This window comes from Balaenoptera ricei, chromosome 6 (assembly GCF_028023285.1).
Source record: "Balaenoptera ricei isolate mBalRic1 chromosome 6, mBalRic1.hap2, whole genome shotgun sequence".
Taxonomy (NCBI): domain Eukaryota; kingdom Metazoa; phylum Chordata; class Mammalia; order Artiodactyla; family Balaenopteridae; genus Balaenoptera; species Balaenoptera ricei.
The window spans coordinates 119,454,837-119,473,602 of NC_082644.1; the positions used below are offsets into that span (position 1 = coordinate 119,454,837).

Sequence of the window (18,766 nt, forward strand, 5' to 3'; positions counted from 1 at the left end):
TTTTTTTTTTTTTTGGGCCATGCCGCACGGCTTGTGGGATCTTAGTTCCCCAACCAGGGATGGAACCCAGGCCCCCCGCAGTGGAAGCGCGGAGTCTTAACTACTGGACCGCCAGGTAATTCCCCAAAACAGATTTTATTCAGGATTATTGCAGTAGGGGAAGAGAGACTTCCACATAGAGCTGAGCTCAAGTCCAAATACAGCCTGGGCAAGTGGGGTTTCCTAGCCAAACAAGGGTGAGAGTCTGTGGATGGAAACTTACTAAGAGGAAACACCAGGGGAGAGGGGGCTTCCGGAGAGACTGACCTAACAGGATTCTTGCTGAAGACAGACCAGGGCGGTCAGCGATCATCGGTGCGGGGGATGGCAGAGGATGGGGACCCCAATCAGAGATCAAGGCGGGGCGGATATGGAGGGTGGGGCATTCCGGTTAAAGCAATTTAGCGAGATTCTTGCTAAAACTGGACAATGCAGGGTTGAAGAAGAGGTCAGGGAGCCTGAGTAGAGTTTGGTCAAGGAGAGGATCTTTGTCAGACCTCAGACAGTGGCCAAAGCTTTCTTGGCTGAGATGAATGCCCCTAAAGTCGGTCTCTAACACAGGGTCAACCAATGAACACATCGGACAGACCCAGCCAGGAAGCCAGGGTGGATTTTTTTACTGGACAGACAGTGTTAGACCCTCCCAGGCACTTCTGGGCATGCTCGTCCTGTGTCTGTCGATCGCCTACTCTGTGCAGGACCAGGTGAGGCCCTCACTATTAAATGAAGAGGCAGCCGCCCCCTATTAGTGAACTGCAGGCCTCCTTCCCTCTGCCGTGAACCTGCCCCCTTCCTTTCCTCGGCTACTGTAAATAACACTGCCCTGAATGTCCTTGGACGTTCCCCTCCCCCCTATTCAGAATTACCTCCTTTAGAACAGATTCTTAGAACTGGAGGAGCTGGGCAAAGGTGTGAGTCAACAAGTGCATTTCCTTGTCACTGGCAGCACCCCTCAAAACCTTTGCACCCGGCCCCACACTCGCCAGCCCAGCCTGCACGGCCCCTTCTTCCCAGTGTCCTAACTCCTTCCTCCCACCTACAGCCGCCCACCCCTCCCCACCTTTCTCCAGCCTCTCTCCATTCACTCTGCGTCACAAAAAATCTGGGCGCAGGAAATGGTAGGCGGACAGGCAGACAGACAGATGGACAGCTGTGTGTCCGTAGGTTCCCTGTGGCCAGCAAGCCCGGCCCTTCCTTTTCCCCGGGAAGCCCCCAAGGCTGGCCTGGACCTCTCGTCCTGCCCTCCCAGGACTGTGCTGCCGACAGCGAGGGGCCCCCACACTCCGAGGGCGGGGCCGCCTCATGATGCTCAGGTCCCCACCCCCCTCGAACCGCACAGCCAGGGCGCCCTGGGTAACAAGGGCCGCCACACCAGCCGCTGCCCAGTAGCCCGTGGCCCTCTCTGTCCCACGAGTCACGCGCCCAGTCGCCTCTCAGCGCCCGCTGCTGAGCTGCAGGCAGGGCATGGGGACGAAGCATGCCCATTTCCCCAGGGGCGAAAGCAAGCCCCTGTCAAGGCGCCAGAAGGCAGCACACTTTGCACCCAGCCAAGCCCCAGCCCTCCCCACGCCCCCTGCACCCGTGCCATCTGCCTCTGTTCCCAGGTAGGCAGTAACCTGCACAGGTGCCCTGTGGGGACCAGGTCACACGGCAGCAGCCGACCCTGGGAAAGATGGACTGTCCCCCCACGTGTGTGTGTGTGTGTGTGTGTGTGTGTGTGTGTGTGTGTGTGTGTGTTTGCACGTGACCTTGGCCCAGCCCGAGCCCGGCTGGAAACATCAGCTGTCTCCTGACCCCAGGTGCACCACCTGGAGTTCGGCCAGCCAGGAGGAAAGGGTAACGGTAGGAGGCGGGGGAGAGGGTCCCTCCTCAGGCAGCTCTGGGCTGGCTCCAGCCCCATAAATACCCTCAGGCCCAGAGGGAGGGCCACACACCATGGGGCGCTGGGAGCCGGTGGTCTTGGGCCTCGCCTGCTGGCTGGCTGTAGCAAGTGCGGCGAAGGTAAGTGAGAGCCCAGCAGAGGGGTCGGGCCAGGGGAGGGGTCCCTCTCTCCTCCGCTGAGCCAGACCTGGAAACTGGGGGCAGGGCCCAGCGGAGGGAAGACAGGCAGACAGAGTCGCTGGCAGAAAGAGCCAGACTGAGAAAGAGATCCCAACAACAGACGTACCAGCCTTTCCCGGGCACTTACTCTGCATTTTGTGTTCTGCCCTTCGCAGGATGACTCAGGCTGCCAGATAAAATACTGGGTGCCCAATTCAACTTGAATTTCACATAAACCACGAGTAATTTTTGGTATATGTTCCACCCAATATGTAGGACATACACTAAAAAAAAAAAAAATCATTATTTATCTGAAATTCAAGTGTAACTGGGCAACCTGAATTTTTATTTGCTGAGTCGGCCACCTAACCCACAACACCCCTCTGGCTCCTTCCTCTCTCTAGAGATGTCAACGTTGTCCCTCTTTTCCAGAAGGGGAGACAGGGGCCCAGAGCAGACAAGGGGTGTGCCCAGCATCACACAGCCCCAGTGGCTGAGCAGGGATCTGGAACCTGGGCTAGTCCAGCCCTGGAGTGGAGTCTGGCTCGAAGTGTAACCTCCATCTCCTGGCCCTCCCGCCGCCTGCTTGCTACAGCTTGCTACAGCTCCCCTCCCCAGTGAGAGTCAGGAGGCCCAGCTGACCCTCCCGGGGCAGCCATAACGTCTGACCTCCCTCACTGCCCTCCTGCAGTGTGCGGGACAGGGCAGGGAAACACTTCCAGGGTGGAGGAAACAGCCGCACGCAGACGGGACCGCGCTGGTCCCTCCACCCCTCAGCCTGCCCTCTCAGGCCGGGCTCTTCCCACCCCTGCTGTCCGGAGATTCGAACCCCTGCTGCCTGGTTCCGGGCGCCTTCTGCCCCCGAGAGAAGGTCACTCTCCTTCAGGGGAGCTCTCTTCTGGGTGCTGAGGGGGCCCTGGTTCCCTCCGTGTTGCTCCAGAGCCAGCAACGCCCCTCCCCGCCGGCCTCGATGGCCAGGGTCGCCATGCCTTGCCCCACCCCAGGGCCCTCAGTCTGATCTCAGTCACACAGAGACACTTCTGGGCTGCTACCTGCCAGGCGCTGACCTGGCCCGTGCCCTCTCCCAGCAGCCAGGGAGGCTGATCAGGAAAAATGCCTGGAGGCCGGGGGCGTGGAGACTCGTCGGGGACCGGGGAGAGAGAGAAAGGCAGGGGCCAGCCTGGGCCCAACCCCCAGGCACCTGGCAGGTGTTGCTTCCAGCCCCTTCCTCTCCAGTTCCAGCCGGCCTCATCCCCACCCCAGGAGGGCAGGGGGCCCCTCTCAGCACAGACTTCAGAGGGCAGCTGGGATCCTGCCGGGCCTGGGATGTGGGGCTGCCCTGCCCTCGCCCACCTGGAACCTAGCGCAGGTGAGATCCAGGAAGCATGGACCTGTGCTCACCCTGGACCACGGGGTGGAGCACTGGGAGGGGAGAAGGGCCTGGCTCTGAGTTCAGACAGCAGTTTCCCAGCAGCGACTTCAAACAGGAAAGCCTCAGTGTTCCCTCCAGGAACAATGGGCAGATGAGCACCAGCCCCCAGGCTGCTGGTGAGGATGGGACGCGTTGGTCCACGGGGGGCCAGCTCTGCGCAAGGGCTGGATCTGCAGCGGCGGTTCTGGCGGCCTTGGGGGGCAGGGTTCTTTCCCAGCTTGGAGCACAGGGGCTGTGAGGACTTGAGGGGACACCGTCGGGGGAGATGAGCGGACGAGAAAGACGGGCCCACCGCTCAGGGAACGCACGGCTGGGCGTGAAACATTCAGTGTCCATGGTGCACCTACCACTGCTGGCAGCTGGACAAGCAAACGGGCCACGAGGGAGATACAGTCGTCACCCATCTTACAGGAGGGGAAACTGAGACTCAAGGGCATAGGCGGCCACAGTGAGAACCCAAACCTCCACCCCACCTGTCCCGGCCTTCTTGGAAGGCTTTCCTGAGGACACACTGATTGAACCAGCCTCCTTTGAGATTCAGGGAGCAGGACACCCAGGGGGCGAGTGGGGAGTGAGCCCCCTCCTCAAGCAATGGGGGCAGGTGGCAGGGGTCTCGGTCTCAGGTACAGATGGGCCCCTCCTTGAAGCTGTCTCTGGGGAGCCTCTGGGCACCCGGGGCCTGCGGGTGGGCTCCCTGCCCCCAGGGGCTGACCAGCCCAAGCCCCCCTGACCTCCTGCCTCCCATCCCAGCTGGGCGCCGTGTACACGGAGGGCGGCTTCGTGGAAGGCGTCAACAAGAAGCTGGGCCTCCTCGGCGACTATGTCGACATCTTCAAGGGCATCCCCTATGCCGCCGCCCCCAAGCCCCTGGAGAACCCCCAGCGACACCCCGGCTGGCAAGGTGGGAGTGGGTGAGGGTGGGGCAGGCCCTGTGGCTGGGGGGCCCATCCTCACCCCAACCCCTCCGGCCGTCCCCAGGAACCCTGAAGGCCAAGAACTTCAAGAAGCGATGCCTGCAGGCCACCATCACCCAGGACAGCACCTACGGGAAAGAGGACTGCCTCTACCTCAATATCTGGGTCCCCCAGGGCAGCAAGGAAGGTCTGCTCTCCCCACACACCCTCCAGCTCCCCTTGCCCCGCAGGAAGCCCCCAAGTAGCCAGAGGCCCCGTCCCTGCCCCTGGGTTGTGTCTGGGGGCTTCAGAGCTGAACTTCCCTGACATCAGCACAGAGCGGGGAGGGGGCTCATCTGGGGTCCCCGTGCCTGCTCCCCCCACCTCAGTCTCCCGGAACCTGCCCGTCATGATCTGGATCTACGGAGGTGCCTTCCTCATGGGGTCCAGCCACGGGGCCAACTTTCTCAGCAACTACCTGTACGACGGGGAGGAGATCGCCACTCGGGGCAACGTCATCGTGGTCAGTTTCAACTACCGCGTCGGCCCCCTGGGCTTCCTCAGCACCGGGGACTCCAACCTGCCAGGTCTGCTGGGCACCTGGGGCACTGGGGGTGGGAGTGAGCATGCCCGGCCCCTAAGCTCTGAGCCCAGCGGGGACGCCCCTCAGCAACCCTTGTCCTGAAACAACTCCCGACATCCCCCCAGAAAGGCCCAGAATCCTATCTGCAGAGTGAGGGAGCTGGAGCTGGACCGTGAGACACAGCTGTAGCGAAAGAGAAGAGGTTGCCAGCCAGACCCAGAGAGACCCGGGGGGCAGGGGCAGGGAGCTGAGTGAAAGAGACAGGAGCTGGGACACCGAGGCAGTGACTCGGGGACACAGAAGCCCCAGGATAGACAAGAGGGACTATGGCCCAGCAGGAGAGAGCTGAGCAGCCCTGGCCCTCCTGCTCCCCTTCCCGAGCCTGAGACCCGCTCCCCCAGCTCCCACCCAACCCGCCTCCCGGGGACGCACCAGGACGTAACATCCTGGGGCTCCAGAGGGTCTCCGCACGTCGGGGACATTCTCATCCCGCCCACACGGACCGCGCAGCTTGTGTGGGCCAGGCCCCTAGCACCCCGGTCTGGGCTGAGGGTTCCCGATGAAGGCCCTTCCCTACCCTGTCCCCAGGTAACTATGGCCTTCGGGATCAGCACATGGCCATCGCTTGGGTGAAGAGGAACATTGCAGCCTTTGGGGGAGACCCTGACAACATCACCGTCTTTGGGGAATCAGCCGGAGGTGCCAGCGCCTCTCTGCAGGTCTGGGGACCCCTAATGGGGGGCCTGCCCCCAAGGGTGTGGGAGGGAGGTGATGCGGATGGGGAGGAGCGGGGCTGGAGCTGACGTGTGGGGTGTCCTTGGCCGAGCCCTGTAGACGGGGGGCGGGGGTGTGGGGCGAGGCTGGTGACAGGACCTCTGTGTATTGCAGACCCTCTCTCCCTACAACAAGGGCCTCATCAAGCGAGCCATCAGCCAGAGTGGTGTGGCACTGTGCCCCTGGGCCATCCAGAAGAACCCCCTCTTCTGGGCCAAAAGGGTAAGGAGGAGTTGTGGGGGGAGGAGGCTTCCTCCTTTCCACTCTCTGTCCTGGACCCCGTGTTCTCTGCCCTGAGCACTGCCTCTCCCCAACCCCCAGATCGCAGAGAAGGTGGGCTGCCCCTTGAACGATACTGGCAGGATGGCCAGGTGTCTGAAGATCACCGACCCCCATGCCCTGACATTGGCCTATAAGATGCCCCTGGCAGGCATGAAGTGTGAGTAAGGGCTGCTGGGCGGGGGACACGGGGGCTCCACATTGCGCGCCAGGTCTGATCTTGGCTCTGTCGCCAGCTCGCTGGCGTCCCCAGGCAGCTTGCTGCCACCACTGCCCTTGCAGGCCTTAGTGGCCTCGGCCGTAAGGGGAGGAGGGGCCGTTCTTTCCTCTTGTCTTCGGTGGGTCACGACCCCTTTGAGAAGCTGATGAATGTTTGGTCCCCATCCCCCAGCAATGCACACATATGCAGTCATCTGTACACAATTTTTGGCAGACTCATGGACCCCAGACCAAGAGCCTCTGTACTAGACGAACATTCATTCTCTCTTCCACTCATTCATTCAACAACATTTCCTGAACACCCGCTGTAGCATCTGGCCCTTCCAGCTCTGCTACTCTGTACCCCGGGAAGGTCAGGGGGACCCCAGCAGCAGAATCCTGTGAGTGTCAGTCTCATCAGCCCAGTAGGTGAGGATTCTCTCTTGCTCCTTCTTCTAAGGCAAAGCATAATGGGACCCCATCATTTGTATTTTACCTAATGTGAATTAAACCATAAGTGCTAGGCAAAACGAAACCAAAGCAAACAACATGGCCCCAAATGCAAACCAGCTTCATATCTGAGGGTTCCGCATCTGGGGAGTCAACCAACTACAGATGGAAAACATTAAAAAAAAAAAAATTCCGGAAAGTTCCCAAAAGCAAAACTTGAGTTTTCCGGAGGTTGAGGGGCGGGGCAGGTGGGTACCGGAAGGTGTGAAAACCTGCTGCTCTCCCCCACCCCAGACCCCTTGCTGCACTATCTGGGCTTCCTCCCTGTCATCGATGGAGACTTCATCCCCAGTGACCCTGTCAACCTGTACGCCAACGCTGCCGACATCGACTACATAGCAGGCACCAACGACATGGACGGCCACATCTTTGCCAGCGTCGAGATGCCAGCCATCAGAAAGGACAAACAGGCCATCACAGAGTAAGTGGGGGGCTGGCACAGGGACGGTGCCCCAGGGCAGCTGGGGGAGGCATCGACAGAATGAGGAAGTCAGCACCATGGCAGTGACGGGGGGTGGGGTCGCCCGTGGCCTCCTGCAGCATAGGGGTGCAGATACCCTCCTGTGGGCATGGGGTGGAGGATCCAGTGCCAGCTTGGACTCTGCAGGGAGGACTTCTACAAGCTGGTCAGCGGGCTCACCATCACCAAGGGGCCCAGAGGTGCCAACGCCACCTTTGACGTCTACACCAAGCCCTGGGCCCAAGACTCGTCCCAGGAGACCAAGAAGAAGACCGTGGTGCACTTTGAGACCGACGTCCTCTTCCTGATGCCCACGGAGATCGCCGTGGCCCAGCACAAGACCAAGGCCAAGTGAGGAGGGGGGGCGCGGGGCTGGCCCACCTGGGATCACCCACCTTCCCAGTGAGGCCTGGCAGGTGGGCGGCTCCCAGGTGTCCGAGAGGCCTGGAAAAGGCATGCTCAGTGCCCGCCTGTGCCTGCACCATCTGCCAGGCCTGACGGAGCTTGAGAGGGCCCCTCTTCCCCTCCCAGCCTTGAGGGCTTTACCTAACCCTCCTGTGACCCTCTGCCCAGCGCAGCCCTGCACGCTCTCCCACACCCCATAGCTCTTCCCATCGGAAAGTCCTTGAGTCCGTCTTCCATCCCTCATGCTGTGTAGAAGGAGGGAAACACTGGGTGATGTTCTCTGCTGTGGGTTTCGAATTTGCCAACTTTCAAAATAAGCCTGTGGCCACATTAAAAACCTCCATATAATGATAGCCAGTGAAAATAAAAATAAGTTAGGAATGTTTAAAAAGTAGAAAGATAAAATTACACCTAGAAGTCTGGGATGAAAGCTTTGCAATAAATTTAGCTCTGAGGTTCCTGTCAGTCAAAGCAAAAAGGGAAACATCTGAGGGGATATACTACCTTGTCCAATCAAATCAAGAATACAAATTCACTTGCAGAGAAAAACAATCTGTTTTTTTTTTTTTGGCTGTGCCATGCAGCATGTGGGATCTTAGTTTCCCGACCAGGGATTGAACCCATGCCCCCTGCAGTGGAAGCGTGGAGTCTTCACCCCTGGACCGCCAGGGAAGTCACAAAAACAATCTTTCTTGATCCTGAATTATGAAAGGAAGATGACTCCCTACGTTTGGTGGAGGCGAAGTATAAATACAATTGAAATTGTAGAACCCATGAAGTCATAAACTTGGCCACAGCTTTCCCTCCCCTACGTGTAATGATCCAGATCCTTCCTGAGTCCTTTTTAAAAAAATACTTTCTATTTATCTATGTATCTATTTATTTATTTATTTTGGCCTCCCTGCGTGGCTTGCGGGATCTTAGTTCCCCGACCAGGGATTGAACCCGAGCCCTCGGCAGTGAAAGCACCGGGTCCTAACCATTGGACCACCAGGGAAGTCCCCTTCTGAGTCTTGTGGGAGTTCCCCAGACCCTTCCCTGCTCTCCCCATGGCCTTCCCCTGGGGCCCCATGTCCGGGGCGGGCGGCCCCAGGTGAGGACCTGGCCAACCTGGGTGGCCTCCATGCCCTCCTCAGGAGCGCCAAGACCTACACCTACCTATTCTCCCACCCGTCTCGGATGCCCTTCTACCCCAGCTGGGTGGGGGCTGACCATGCAGACGACCTCCAGTACGTCTTCGGGAAGCCCTTCGCCACCCCGCTGGGCTACCGGTCCCAAGACAGGACTGTCTCCAAGGCCATGATCGCCTACTGGACCAACTTTGCCAGAACTGGGTAAGGCAGCGGTGAGGGTGGCCTCCTGCCACCTTGTCCTGCAGGCCTGGGGTCCAGTCCCTGTTCCCTCACTTACACTTATCCTCTCTGAGCCTCGGTACCCCCGTCTGTGTAAGGCTCAGAGCTCCTGGCTGGGCCTCAGGATGCACACGTGCCCAGCCAGTGCCCAGGAGACACGGAAGTGCTTACGGGGCAAAGGGTGGAGGACTGCCCAGGAGAGCTGGGGCAGAGCTGGGCCAGGGACCTGGGTCTCCAGCCTGCCGTGAGCCCCTCGGCCCCAGCCAGCTACCCAGCCTTTTTTCTCACTCTGCAGGGACCCTAACATGGGCCACTCGGCTGTGCCCACGCACTGGTATCCCTACACCCTGGAAAGCGGCAACTACCTGGAAATCAATAAGAAGATGGATGGCAGCTCCATGAAGCAGCATCTAAGGAACAATTACCTGCAGTACTGGGCCGTGACCTACCAGGCACTGCCCACGGAGACCGGCGAGGGGGCCACCCCCGCGCCCCCCGCGGGCGACTCTGAGGCCACCCCCGCGACCCCCGCGGGCGACTCTGAGGCCACCCCCGCGACCCCCACGGGCGACTCTGAGGCCACCTCCGTGCCCCCCGTGGGCGACTCTGAGCCCACCCCCGCGGGCGACTCTGAGGTGGCTCAGATGCCCATAGTCATCGGCTTCTAATGTCCTTGGCCTCCAGAGGCCACAGGGTGGGACCCCAGGGCCCACCTTCCCTCCCAAGCTCTTCCTGAATAAAGCCTCATCCCTCTCTGTCTGGCATCTCTTTTTGCTCCCAAGACCCTGCTGGAGGAAGGGGGGCCCTCAGCTCTAGTGACAGCACCCAGCCCAAGGGTTTCACCCTGATCTGTCAGCCCTCAAGCTCCAGGAAGCCGACAGGACCATCCTCATTTTGGAGAGGAGGAAACAGGTTCAAAGAAGTGAAGCGTCAGGGCCAGGACTGGGGTTCCGGCGTGGATCCCTCCACACAAGGCTGCTGGCTCCGAGGGGCTGGGCTCTGCAGGCGGTGGCCGCCTCTGGACCAGTAGAGCCCAGCCACAGCCAGGTCCTCTGGGGTGCGGGGAGGGACCTCTGTGTTCTAACTACGGTCTGGTGAGAGAAACGAATTCTGCCTTCAGCTGGATGCGAGTCAGTGAGAGGGTGAAGCATTGTACTGGAAGGGTCAGAAGCCAAGGGTGCAGGAGAACTGGGCGTTGGGCAGTGCCCGATGTCTCTGGCAGAGTCGGCGGGGGGCAGGCAGAGGTCAGAGTCAGGGTCATGTCCACCTCTGGGAGTCTAGCCCAGGCACATGCCCAAGGTCATCAGAGCAAGATTCAAACCCAGAGACGCCACAGCCAGTGCTTGCAACCATGTTGGGGCTTCTTCTCCCCGCTCCCCTCCATTCTTTAGTCACTGTGGGGTGGGCGTGAGGGATCAGAGATTCCGGAGTCCTGAGCAGCTCAGCCTGGGGGCTGGGGGGTGGGAGGGGGGGTGCAGCAGCACCGGGGGTCAGCCGGCCACCCTCCCTCTCTAGCCACAGATGGAAGACTGAGCCCGGGCAGCGAGTCCTGCAGCCCCACGCAGCAGAGCTGAACAGGGGGCAAACCTGGCCCCCCGAGGAGCAGGGGTCACCCCAGGCTGGCCTGTGACCACCTTGGCAGCTCTGGGCTTCCTGGCCTGGTCGGGTGTAAAAGACTGAGGGAGATAGCCCCTCTCTGCAGTGTGGGCTCTCCCGGTGACTAGCCCTGCTCTCGGCCGATGGAGCCCAAGGATACAATGTATCCCTGCTCTGCACGCACATGACTTCTCTAAGTGTTTCTACCTGCTGGGTCTGCTCTCAGGAGCCTCCTCTGGGCCTGGACACTGCTGTGACATGGTACTTCTCTCCCTTGCTGGGGGAGAGAACAGTTGTGCCTATCATTTAGGAAATCATGTCCCTGGATGGCTGGGCCACATCACAATGGCCGGCATCCAGCTGTGTGCTCAGTCCCTAGGCTGCACGGAGAAGGCCTCCCTGGCAGGGGCGAGCCCTGCTGTGTGTCTGGGTGACACCTGCAGCCATCGGGACAACTTGGGGACGCCTCGTAATTCCTCTGACTCTTGCCTTTCCAGGCTTTATCCAGGGGATGAAGCTGAAAATACCAAGGTGCAGGCCAGAGGCCTGTCCAGAATCCTGGAGGCTCCCTGATGGGCCAAGTGGTAACCCTTTAACTCCTATCATGATGAAGCCCCGGGGGAACACACAGGTGAGCTCAGGTCAGAGTCTGTTTTATCACCCTGACGAGACGTGGTGCTTCCGTATGTCGTTGGCAAGGCTGTGCCCAAGCGTGTCTGTGGGTTGGCAGTCCTGGGGGCATCCCCCCTTCCCCGCTCCCACGCCTCATCTTTCAACTTTCCCCACGGGAAAGGTTCAAACAACCCCCCTCCCCATGACATAACCAAAACACAGACTTGGACAAAGAACGCAGCCATTCTAGGGGACTGCAAGCTCTAAGGGCTCCGGCCCAGCTAACCTTCAGGACAAAGTCAGTACCAACACAACTGCACTTGTAAACTGGTGAGTGCGTAAGACGGTGGACCTCAGAACCACACGGCCTCTGACTTTATCTTGGCTAGAGAGGGACAATGCAGGGGTCCTTCACTGGCAGGAATCAGCCTCCTTATCCTGGCAAACCAGCACTCACCCGGGATTCATCAGATGCCAGCTGGGATGAGTGGCCACCACGTGCCGGACAGAGAGAGGCAGGACGCCTTCTAGCAAGTTTCTGGGTGAAATCAATTGTATGAAGAGTTGCAGAAAATCCTAGAGTTGCTGGAAATCCTAGTTCACACGAGCAGAAATGCTTAAGGAACGAGGCCCAGCTGTAGCCTTAAAAGCTGCATCACAAATACTTCCCCCAGATGTGAAACCAGCAGGAAAAGGAATTCTGATGTCAGAGACAAGGATTCCAGGAGGTCAAGGGTCGATCACAGGGCCCTGGAGGATGCAGAGCCCCCGCTGTCCATAGTCCACTGGCTAATAATGACCCCCTGGCCTGTTCCTTCCCACATTGCACTTTTTGATCTGTTGACAATTTCTCCCCACTTAGTGCTGATGAAATTCCAGAGTTTGACCTTGAAATCTACAAGTGGTAGACTGGTGGTCAAGACACTCTAACAGGACAAGGAGAAAATGTTCCCTCTTCCTCGAAAGCTGTAGAAATCAGCTTGCATATGTCAGTCCCAGTCTACTATATATAATATAGATAACTAATGAGAACCTACTGTATAGCATTCTGAACTCTACTCAGTACTCTGTAATAACCTATACGGGAAAAGAATCTAAAAAAAGAGTGGCTATATGTATATGTATAATTGATTCACTTTGCTGTGCAGCAGAAACTAACACAACATTGTAAATCAACTATACTCCAATAAAAATTAATTAAAAAAAAAAATTTTGCCAATAAGAAAAAAAAGAAAAGCAGCTTGGGAGGAAGTTATTTTTTAAAAATCTGGGATAAAAATATATATAACATAAAAATGTTAATTTTATAAACAAATGAACATTTATTTAAATATTAAATTATTAAATAGATTATTTATTTAAAGATTTATTTATTTATTTATTTGGCTGCGTCGGGTCTTCGTTGCGGCTCTCGGGCTTCTCTCTAGTTGTTGTGCGCGGGCTCCAGAGCGCGCGGGCTCAGTAGTTGCGGCACGCAGGCTCTCTAGTTGTGGCCCACAGGTTTAGTTGCCCTGCGGCATGTGGGATCTTAGTTCCCCGACCAGGGATCGAACCCACGTCCCCTGCACTGGAAGGCAGATTCTTAACCACTGGACCACCAGGGAAAGTCCCAAATATTTTATTTTTAAAAGTATGATTCAGCACTATTTCCAAAACTTTTCATCACCCCAAACAGAAACTTTGTACCCATTAAGCAATAACTCCCCATTCCCCCCCACCTCCACCCCAGTAATCTCTTCTACTTTCTGCTCCAATCAATTTGCCTGTTCCAGATATTTCTTACAAGTGGAATCAGTGTTTTCAAGGTCCATCCACGTTGTAGCATGAATCAGAGCTCCATTCCTTTTTACGTCTGAATAATATTCCTATGCATATTGTTGACGTACAATTGTGCATAGTATTCTCTCATAATCCTTATTTCTGTAAAGTCGGTAGTGATGTTCCCACTTTCATTTCAGGTTTTAGTAATTTGAATGTCTTTTTCCTCTTTTTTTCCCTTAGTCAATCTAGCTGAAGGTTTGTCAATTTCGCTGATTTTTTTTCCAAAGAACCAACTTTTGGTTTTGTTGATTTTCTCTATTTTTCTACTCCTCTGTTTTGTTTCTCTCCACTATAATCTTCATTATTTCCCTCCTTCAGCTAGCTTTGGGTTTAGTTTGCTCCTTTTCTAGTTCTTTAAGATGTATAGTTAGGTTACTGATTTGAAATCTTATTTTTTAATGTAGGCATTGACAGGAGTAAAATTTCCTCTTTGTACTACTTTTGCTGCATCGCATCCTGTAAGTTTTTGGTACATTGTTTTTGATTCCTTTCATCTCAAGGCATTTTCTAATATCCCTGTGACTTCTTCTTTGACCCACTGGTTGTTAAAGAGTGTGTTGTTTAATTTTCACATATTTATGAGTATTCCAGCTTTCTTCTCCTGTTGATTTCTGGCTTTATTCCACTGTGATTGGAAAAGATACTTTGTATGATTTCAGTCTTTTAAAATTGACTGAGACTTGTTTTGTGGTGTAATATGTGGTCTATGCTTGAGAATGCTCCACGTGCTCTTGAGAAGGTGTGTTCTCTGTTATATTCTGTACACGTCAGCTAGGTCTGATCTGATGTATGGTGCTGTTCAAGCCCTGTTTCCTTACTGGTCTTCTGTCTGGTTGTTCTGGTCATTATTGGAAGTGAGGTCTGAAGTCTCCAACCGTCTATTTCTCTCTTCAATTACATCCATTTTTGCTTCATGTGTTTTGGAGATGTGTACATGTTTACAATTGTTCTATATTCTTGATGGATTGAATCTTTAAGCGATATATACTTTCTCTCTTGTTACCTTTTTGACTTAGTCTATTTTGTCTGATAATAATATAGCCGTTCAGTGACCTTTTGTTTACTATTTTCATAGAATATCCTTTTTCATCCTTTATTTCAAGTTTTTCATATCTTTGTAGATAGGTGGATCAGGTGTTTTAAAAATCCATTTTATTACTCTGACTTTTAATTGGAGAGTTTAACCCATTTATATTTACAGTAATTACTGATAAGAATTTTCTTCTTCCATTTAGCTATTTGTTTGTATAACTGTATGTCTTCTATGCTTTTTGTTCCTCAATTCCACCACTATTGCTTTTTAAGGATTTTATTTTTTTTTAATTAAAAAAATTTTTTTTTGTTTTTGGCCACACCTCGCAGCGTGTGGGATCTTAGTTCCCTGACCAGGGACTGAACCTGGGCCCTCGGCAGTGAAAGTGCAGAGTCCTAACCACTGGACCGCTGGGGAATTCCCTTGGTTGATTTTTTTTTTAATAGTGCACCATTCTGATTCCTTTCTTTCCTGTGTATTTCTAAAAAAATATTTTCTTATTGCCTTTGGGGTTACAAGGAACATCTTAAACTCATAACAGTCTAGTTTGAATAATACCAAATTAGTTTCAGTAGTATACAAACATGCAGCTCCTATGATCTCCATCCCTCCCCCTTTGTTGTTGTTGTCACAGATTATGTCTTTATACATTCTGTTCCCATTAACACAGACTTATACTTATTGTTTTATGAATCTGCGTTTTAAGTCATATAGAAAAAAAGAAAAGGTACAAACAAAAGTGCAACAATACAGGCTTTTAGAATTACCTATTAGTTACCTCTCCTAGTGTTCTTTACTTTTCCATATGGCTTTGAGTTACAGTCTAGTGCTCTTTCATTCAACCCAAAAGGCTCCCTTTAGCATTCCTTGTAGGCAGGACTATTAGTAACAAACTGCCTTAACTTTGTTTATCTGGCAACATCTTAATTTCCCTTCATCCTTAAAGGATAGTTTACTAGATATAGAATTCTTTTCCTTTCAACACTTTATTTTTTATTTTATTGTTTTTGGCCACGCCGCTCAGCATGCGGGATCTTAGTTCCCTGACCTGGGATTGAACCTGTGCCCCCTGCAGTGGAAGCACACAGTCCTAACCACTGGCTTACCAGGGAATTCTCATCTTTCAACACTTTAACTATGTCACCCTATGGCCTTCTGGTTGCCATGGTTTCTGATGAAAAAAAACAGCTGTTAATCTTGTTGTGGAGGGATCCCACCCCACCCCTTGCACATGATTGTTTCTTTCTTGTTGCTTTCAAGATTTCCTTTTTGTCTTTCAACAATTTTGTTGTAATGTGTCTTGTGTGGCTCTCTTTGAGTTTATCATGCTTGGAGTTCATTGAGCTTCTTAACGTGTAGATTTATGTCTTTCATCAAATTTGAGATGTTTTCACCCATTATTTCTTCAAATAATCTCTCTCCTTCTGGGACTCTCTTTATGCATATGCAGTTACATTCGATGATGTCCCCATAGTCCCTCTGGGTCTGTTCAATCTTCTTCATTCTTTTTCCTTTCTGCTCCTCAGGCAGAATAATTTCAACTGCCTTAGTTCACGGATTCTTTCTTCTGACTGCTCAAATCTGCCACTGAACCCCTCTAGTGAGTTCTTCATTTCAGTTATTATACTTTTCAGATCCAGAATTTCCACTTGGTTTATTTTTATAATTCCTATCTCTTTACTAAATTCCCTATATGTTCTTACATTGTTCTCTTGATTTCCTTTAGTTTTTTGTCCATGGTTCCTTTTAGCTCACCGAGCATATTCAAGACAGTTGACTTAATGTCTTTGACTAGTAATTTTAATGTCTGAGCCTCCTCAGGGATAGTTTCTGTCCAATTCTTTTTTTTTGTTTTCCTGTGAACAAGCCCTGTTTTTCTGTTTCTTGATATGCTTTGTGATTTGTTGAGACCTGGATATTGAGTATTATAATATCGTAACTCTGGAAATCAGATCCTCCCCCTCCTCAGGGATCGCTTCTGTTGCTGGAGGGCTGCTGTCTTCCGTTTCTGTAGTGACTTTTCCAAACTGTTTTTGAAAGGCCTATATTCTTTGTTGTGTAGTCACTGCAGCTTCTGCCCCATTGTCTCAGGGGTCAGTGTGTGACCTGGCAGAGATTTCCTTGACAGTTGAAGTTCAGCAGCATCACCCTTCATCAGGCACTCTCCTGGTTGTTGTGTCTGATGAGGTTCCAGAGTCCCAAAATCGTTGATTCTGATAGTTGTTTTTTTTTCCCCAGCTTAACTGTTGTTTCCATGGAGAGACTGATCTTTACTCTACCATTTTCTGTTAAAAACGTTATTTTTATTTATTTTATTAAAAAAAAGATTTATTTATTTATTTATTTGGTTGCACTGGGCCTTAGTTGTGGCACGTGGGCTCCTTAGTTGTGGCATGCAAACTCTTAGTTGCGGCATGCGTGTGGGATCTAGTTTCTTGCCCAGGGATCGAACCCGGGCCCCCTGCATTGGGAGTGCAGAGTCTTAAACACTGCGCCACCAGGGAAGTCCCAAAAACGCTGTTTTAAAAAACACTGGAATTTCATAGGTTGCTGCTATGCCGTGTGAAAGCACTTCCAAATGCAAATACCAGGGGTTCTGAGGGGCTGTCTCAGCTCATGGCCCAGTTTAATGATACTGAAGTGAACATGTGCTCTGTGAAAGGTGGACTTCTCTGTTTCCTTAAGTGAGCCAGAGAAGTGTGGCTGGCCCTTCTTGCTTTTCCTGCCCTTCTTTATTTCCTGCGTAAAATAAACCAATAACCCTGCAAGATTTCCTGTTTGAACATGGAATGTGAGAGTCTGTATCTCACTTCAATGAGCACAGGCAATGAAAGAACAATACCACAACTCCCAGGCTATAGTAGAAACAGGATTTTAATATAATATTCAAGTCTAGCATTTGCTATTTACAACAAATAAATATTGCCCCTCCCCAACTGGTAAACATTTTTTTTCACCTTTTATACAAATATTCAATCCCCCTCCCCTCCCCCCGAAACCCTCCTTTCCCACCAATCCCCGTCTCGTGTGGTCTCGTACAGCCCAGGATGCAGTGGTGAATGGCACTTGCAGTGTCATGAAATCTGACATCAGTGGGACTGGGCCGAGACCGTCCTCACTCACCGGTTAAGAGTGTGGTCCGTGAAGGGGGTGTCTCTCTCCTCTGCCAGGGGAGGGCTGGAGTGGGCAGTGGGCGAGACTCCCTCACTTTCAGTTGGCCCTGATGATGGAATCTTTGGTGCAGCCTGAGGAAGGCCACAATGGTGGGAGGAGAGAACTGCAGTGGTCAGACCCGGTGGATGAGTGATGCCCTGGGGTGCCCATGGGCACAGGTGGCAGTGGCCCACACCTGGCAAGGTGTGAGGGAAGTATACGGAGGGCAGTGCCCAGCGGCACGCAGGGCTCCGTGCCCATTGGCAGTGCTCCTTGGCAAAAGTCAGCTAGTCCTCTGGTTCCCGAAAGCAGAAGGCACCTAAGGCAGCGAGTGGTCCACGGGAGGCCAGGTCAGCCCATCGACTGGCAGGCATCAATCCCGGCAGCAGGAGAGGTTCAGGGGGAAACTGGAGTCTGGGGGTGGCCTGGGCTGGCAGGTTGGGCACAGGTGCCCACCTGGCCTGAGCCACTGCAGTCTGTAAGTGCTTAGTTGCCCAGCCAGCTAGACCCTGGAAAGGGCAGCTCTGTGGCTGGCCAGCTAGGGACAAGTTAGAAGATGCCCTTGGCAATCTTGAGTCCCTTCTGCTTCATGCGGGGGAGGGTAGAGCTGGCTCCATGCCTGACCTTTGCCCCCTTGGTGAAGGTCCGTTTCTTTAGGACAAAGTCATAGTTGGCAGTAGAGTTCATGGCGTAGAACACATTGGCGTTGTCAGGGATCTTCAGCTCTGGTCGGGGAGGGGCAGAGGGTCAGCTGTGCTTATGGGGGCCCCACTGGACACCCCACCACTTGACAGCCCCCAGGAGGGCAGGCCTGATCCAGAGACCTGAGACCCCTCAATGCAACTCCAGGACCACCAAGGACCCCTCTTAATGACACCTGCCTGGGACAGACTCTGCTGAGGCACTGAGGGACTTCCCTGGTGGCACAGTGGTTAAGAATACGCCTGCCAATGCAGGAGACACGGGTTTGATCCTTGGTCTGGGAAGATCCCACATGCCGCGGAGCAACTAAGCCCATGTGCCACAACTACTGAGCCTGCACTCTAGAGCCCGCGAGCCACAACTACTGAGCCCATGTGCCACAGCTACTGAAGTCTGCACGCTTAGAGCCCATGCTCTGCAAAGAGAGAAGGCACCACAATGAGAAGCCCGCGCACCGCAACGAAGAGTAGCCCCCACTCGCCGCAACTAGAGAAAGCTCGCGCACAGCAACGAAGACCCAACGCAGCCAAAAATAAATAAATAATTAATTAATTTTAAAAAAAAAAGAAAAAAGGAATTCAAAAAAAAAAGGACTCTGGGGACTTCCCTGGTGGTGCAGTGGTTAAGAATCCGCCTGCCAACGCAGGGGACACGGGTTCCATCCCCGGTCCGGGAAGATCCCACATGCCATGGAACAACTAAGCCCATGTGCCACAACTACTGAAGCACTCATACCCTAGAGCCTGCGCGCCAGAACTACTAAGCCCATGCACTACAACTACTGAGCCCGCGTGCCACAACTACTGAAGCCCGCACACCTAGAGCCCGCGCTCTGCAACGAGAAGCCACCGCAATGAGAAGCCCGCACACTGCAACGAAGAGTA

The 18,766-nt window shown here is 53.6% G+C and overlaps 2 protein-coding genes across 6 annotated transcripts in view; one reads left to right on the forward strand and one right to left on the reverse strand.

Moving 5' to 3' along the window:
* The first annotated feature begins 645 nt into the window (after nt 1–645).
* CEL (carboxyl ester lipase) lies at nt 646–9,720 on the forward strand. 2 transcript variants are annotated; one of them, XM_059926617.1, is made up of 11 exons: nt 646–743; nt 4,262–4,412; nt 4,490–4,612; nt 4,794–4,991; nt 5,576–5,706; nt 5,876–5,983; nt 6,083–6,200; nt 6,983–7,169; nt 7,356–7,559; nt 8,750–8,947; nt 9,261–9,720. In XM_059926617.1, exons 1-11 carry the CDS (start codon nt 699–701, stop codon nt 9,631–9,633), a joined length of 1,836 nt encoding a protein of 611 aa, XP_059782600.1. In that variant the 5' UTR covers nt 646–698; the 3' UTR covers nt 9,634–9,720. The 2 variants fall into 2 exon arrangements, with proteins under 2 accessions (XP_059782600.1, XP_059782599.1); XM_059926616.1 differs by lacking the exon at nt 646–743 and adding an exon at nt 1,877–2,040.
* A 7,163-nt stretch (nt 9,721–16,883) lies between these two features.
* RALGDS (ral guanine nucleotide dissociation stimulator) overlaps nt 16,884–18,766 on the reverse strand; it is a 46,791-nt gene continuing 44,908 nt past the window's right edge. For all 4 annotated transcript variants that reach the window (XM_059925936.1, XM_059925935.1, XM_059925934.1 and 1 more), the window contains exon 18: nt 16,884–17,905. In XM_059925936.1, the coding sequence (XP_059781919.1) occupies nt 17,730–17,905 (176 nt within the window). In that variant the 3' untranslated portion in view covers nt 16,884–17,729. The remainder of the gene's footprint in view (nt 17,906–18,766) is intronic.

Excerpts from the sequence above, each read along its gene's own strand:
- CEL (XM_059926616.1), top strand. The coding sequence starts at position 1,975 with ATGGGGCGCTGGGAGCCGGTGGTCTTGGGCCTCGCCTGCTGGCTGGCT. Across the intron at positions 4,992-5,575 it reads CGGGGACTCCAACCTGCCAG|GTAACTATGGCCTTCGGGAT; the intron begins GTCTGCTGGGCA and ends CCCTGTCCCCAG. Across the intron at positions 5,707-5,875 it reads GTGCCAGCGCCTCTCTGCAG|ACCCTCTCTCCCTACAACAA; the intron begins GTCTGGGGACCC and ends TGTGTATTGCAG.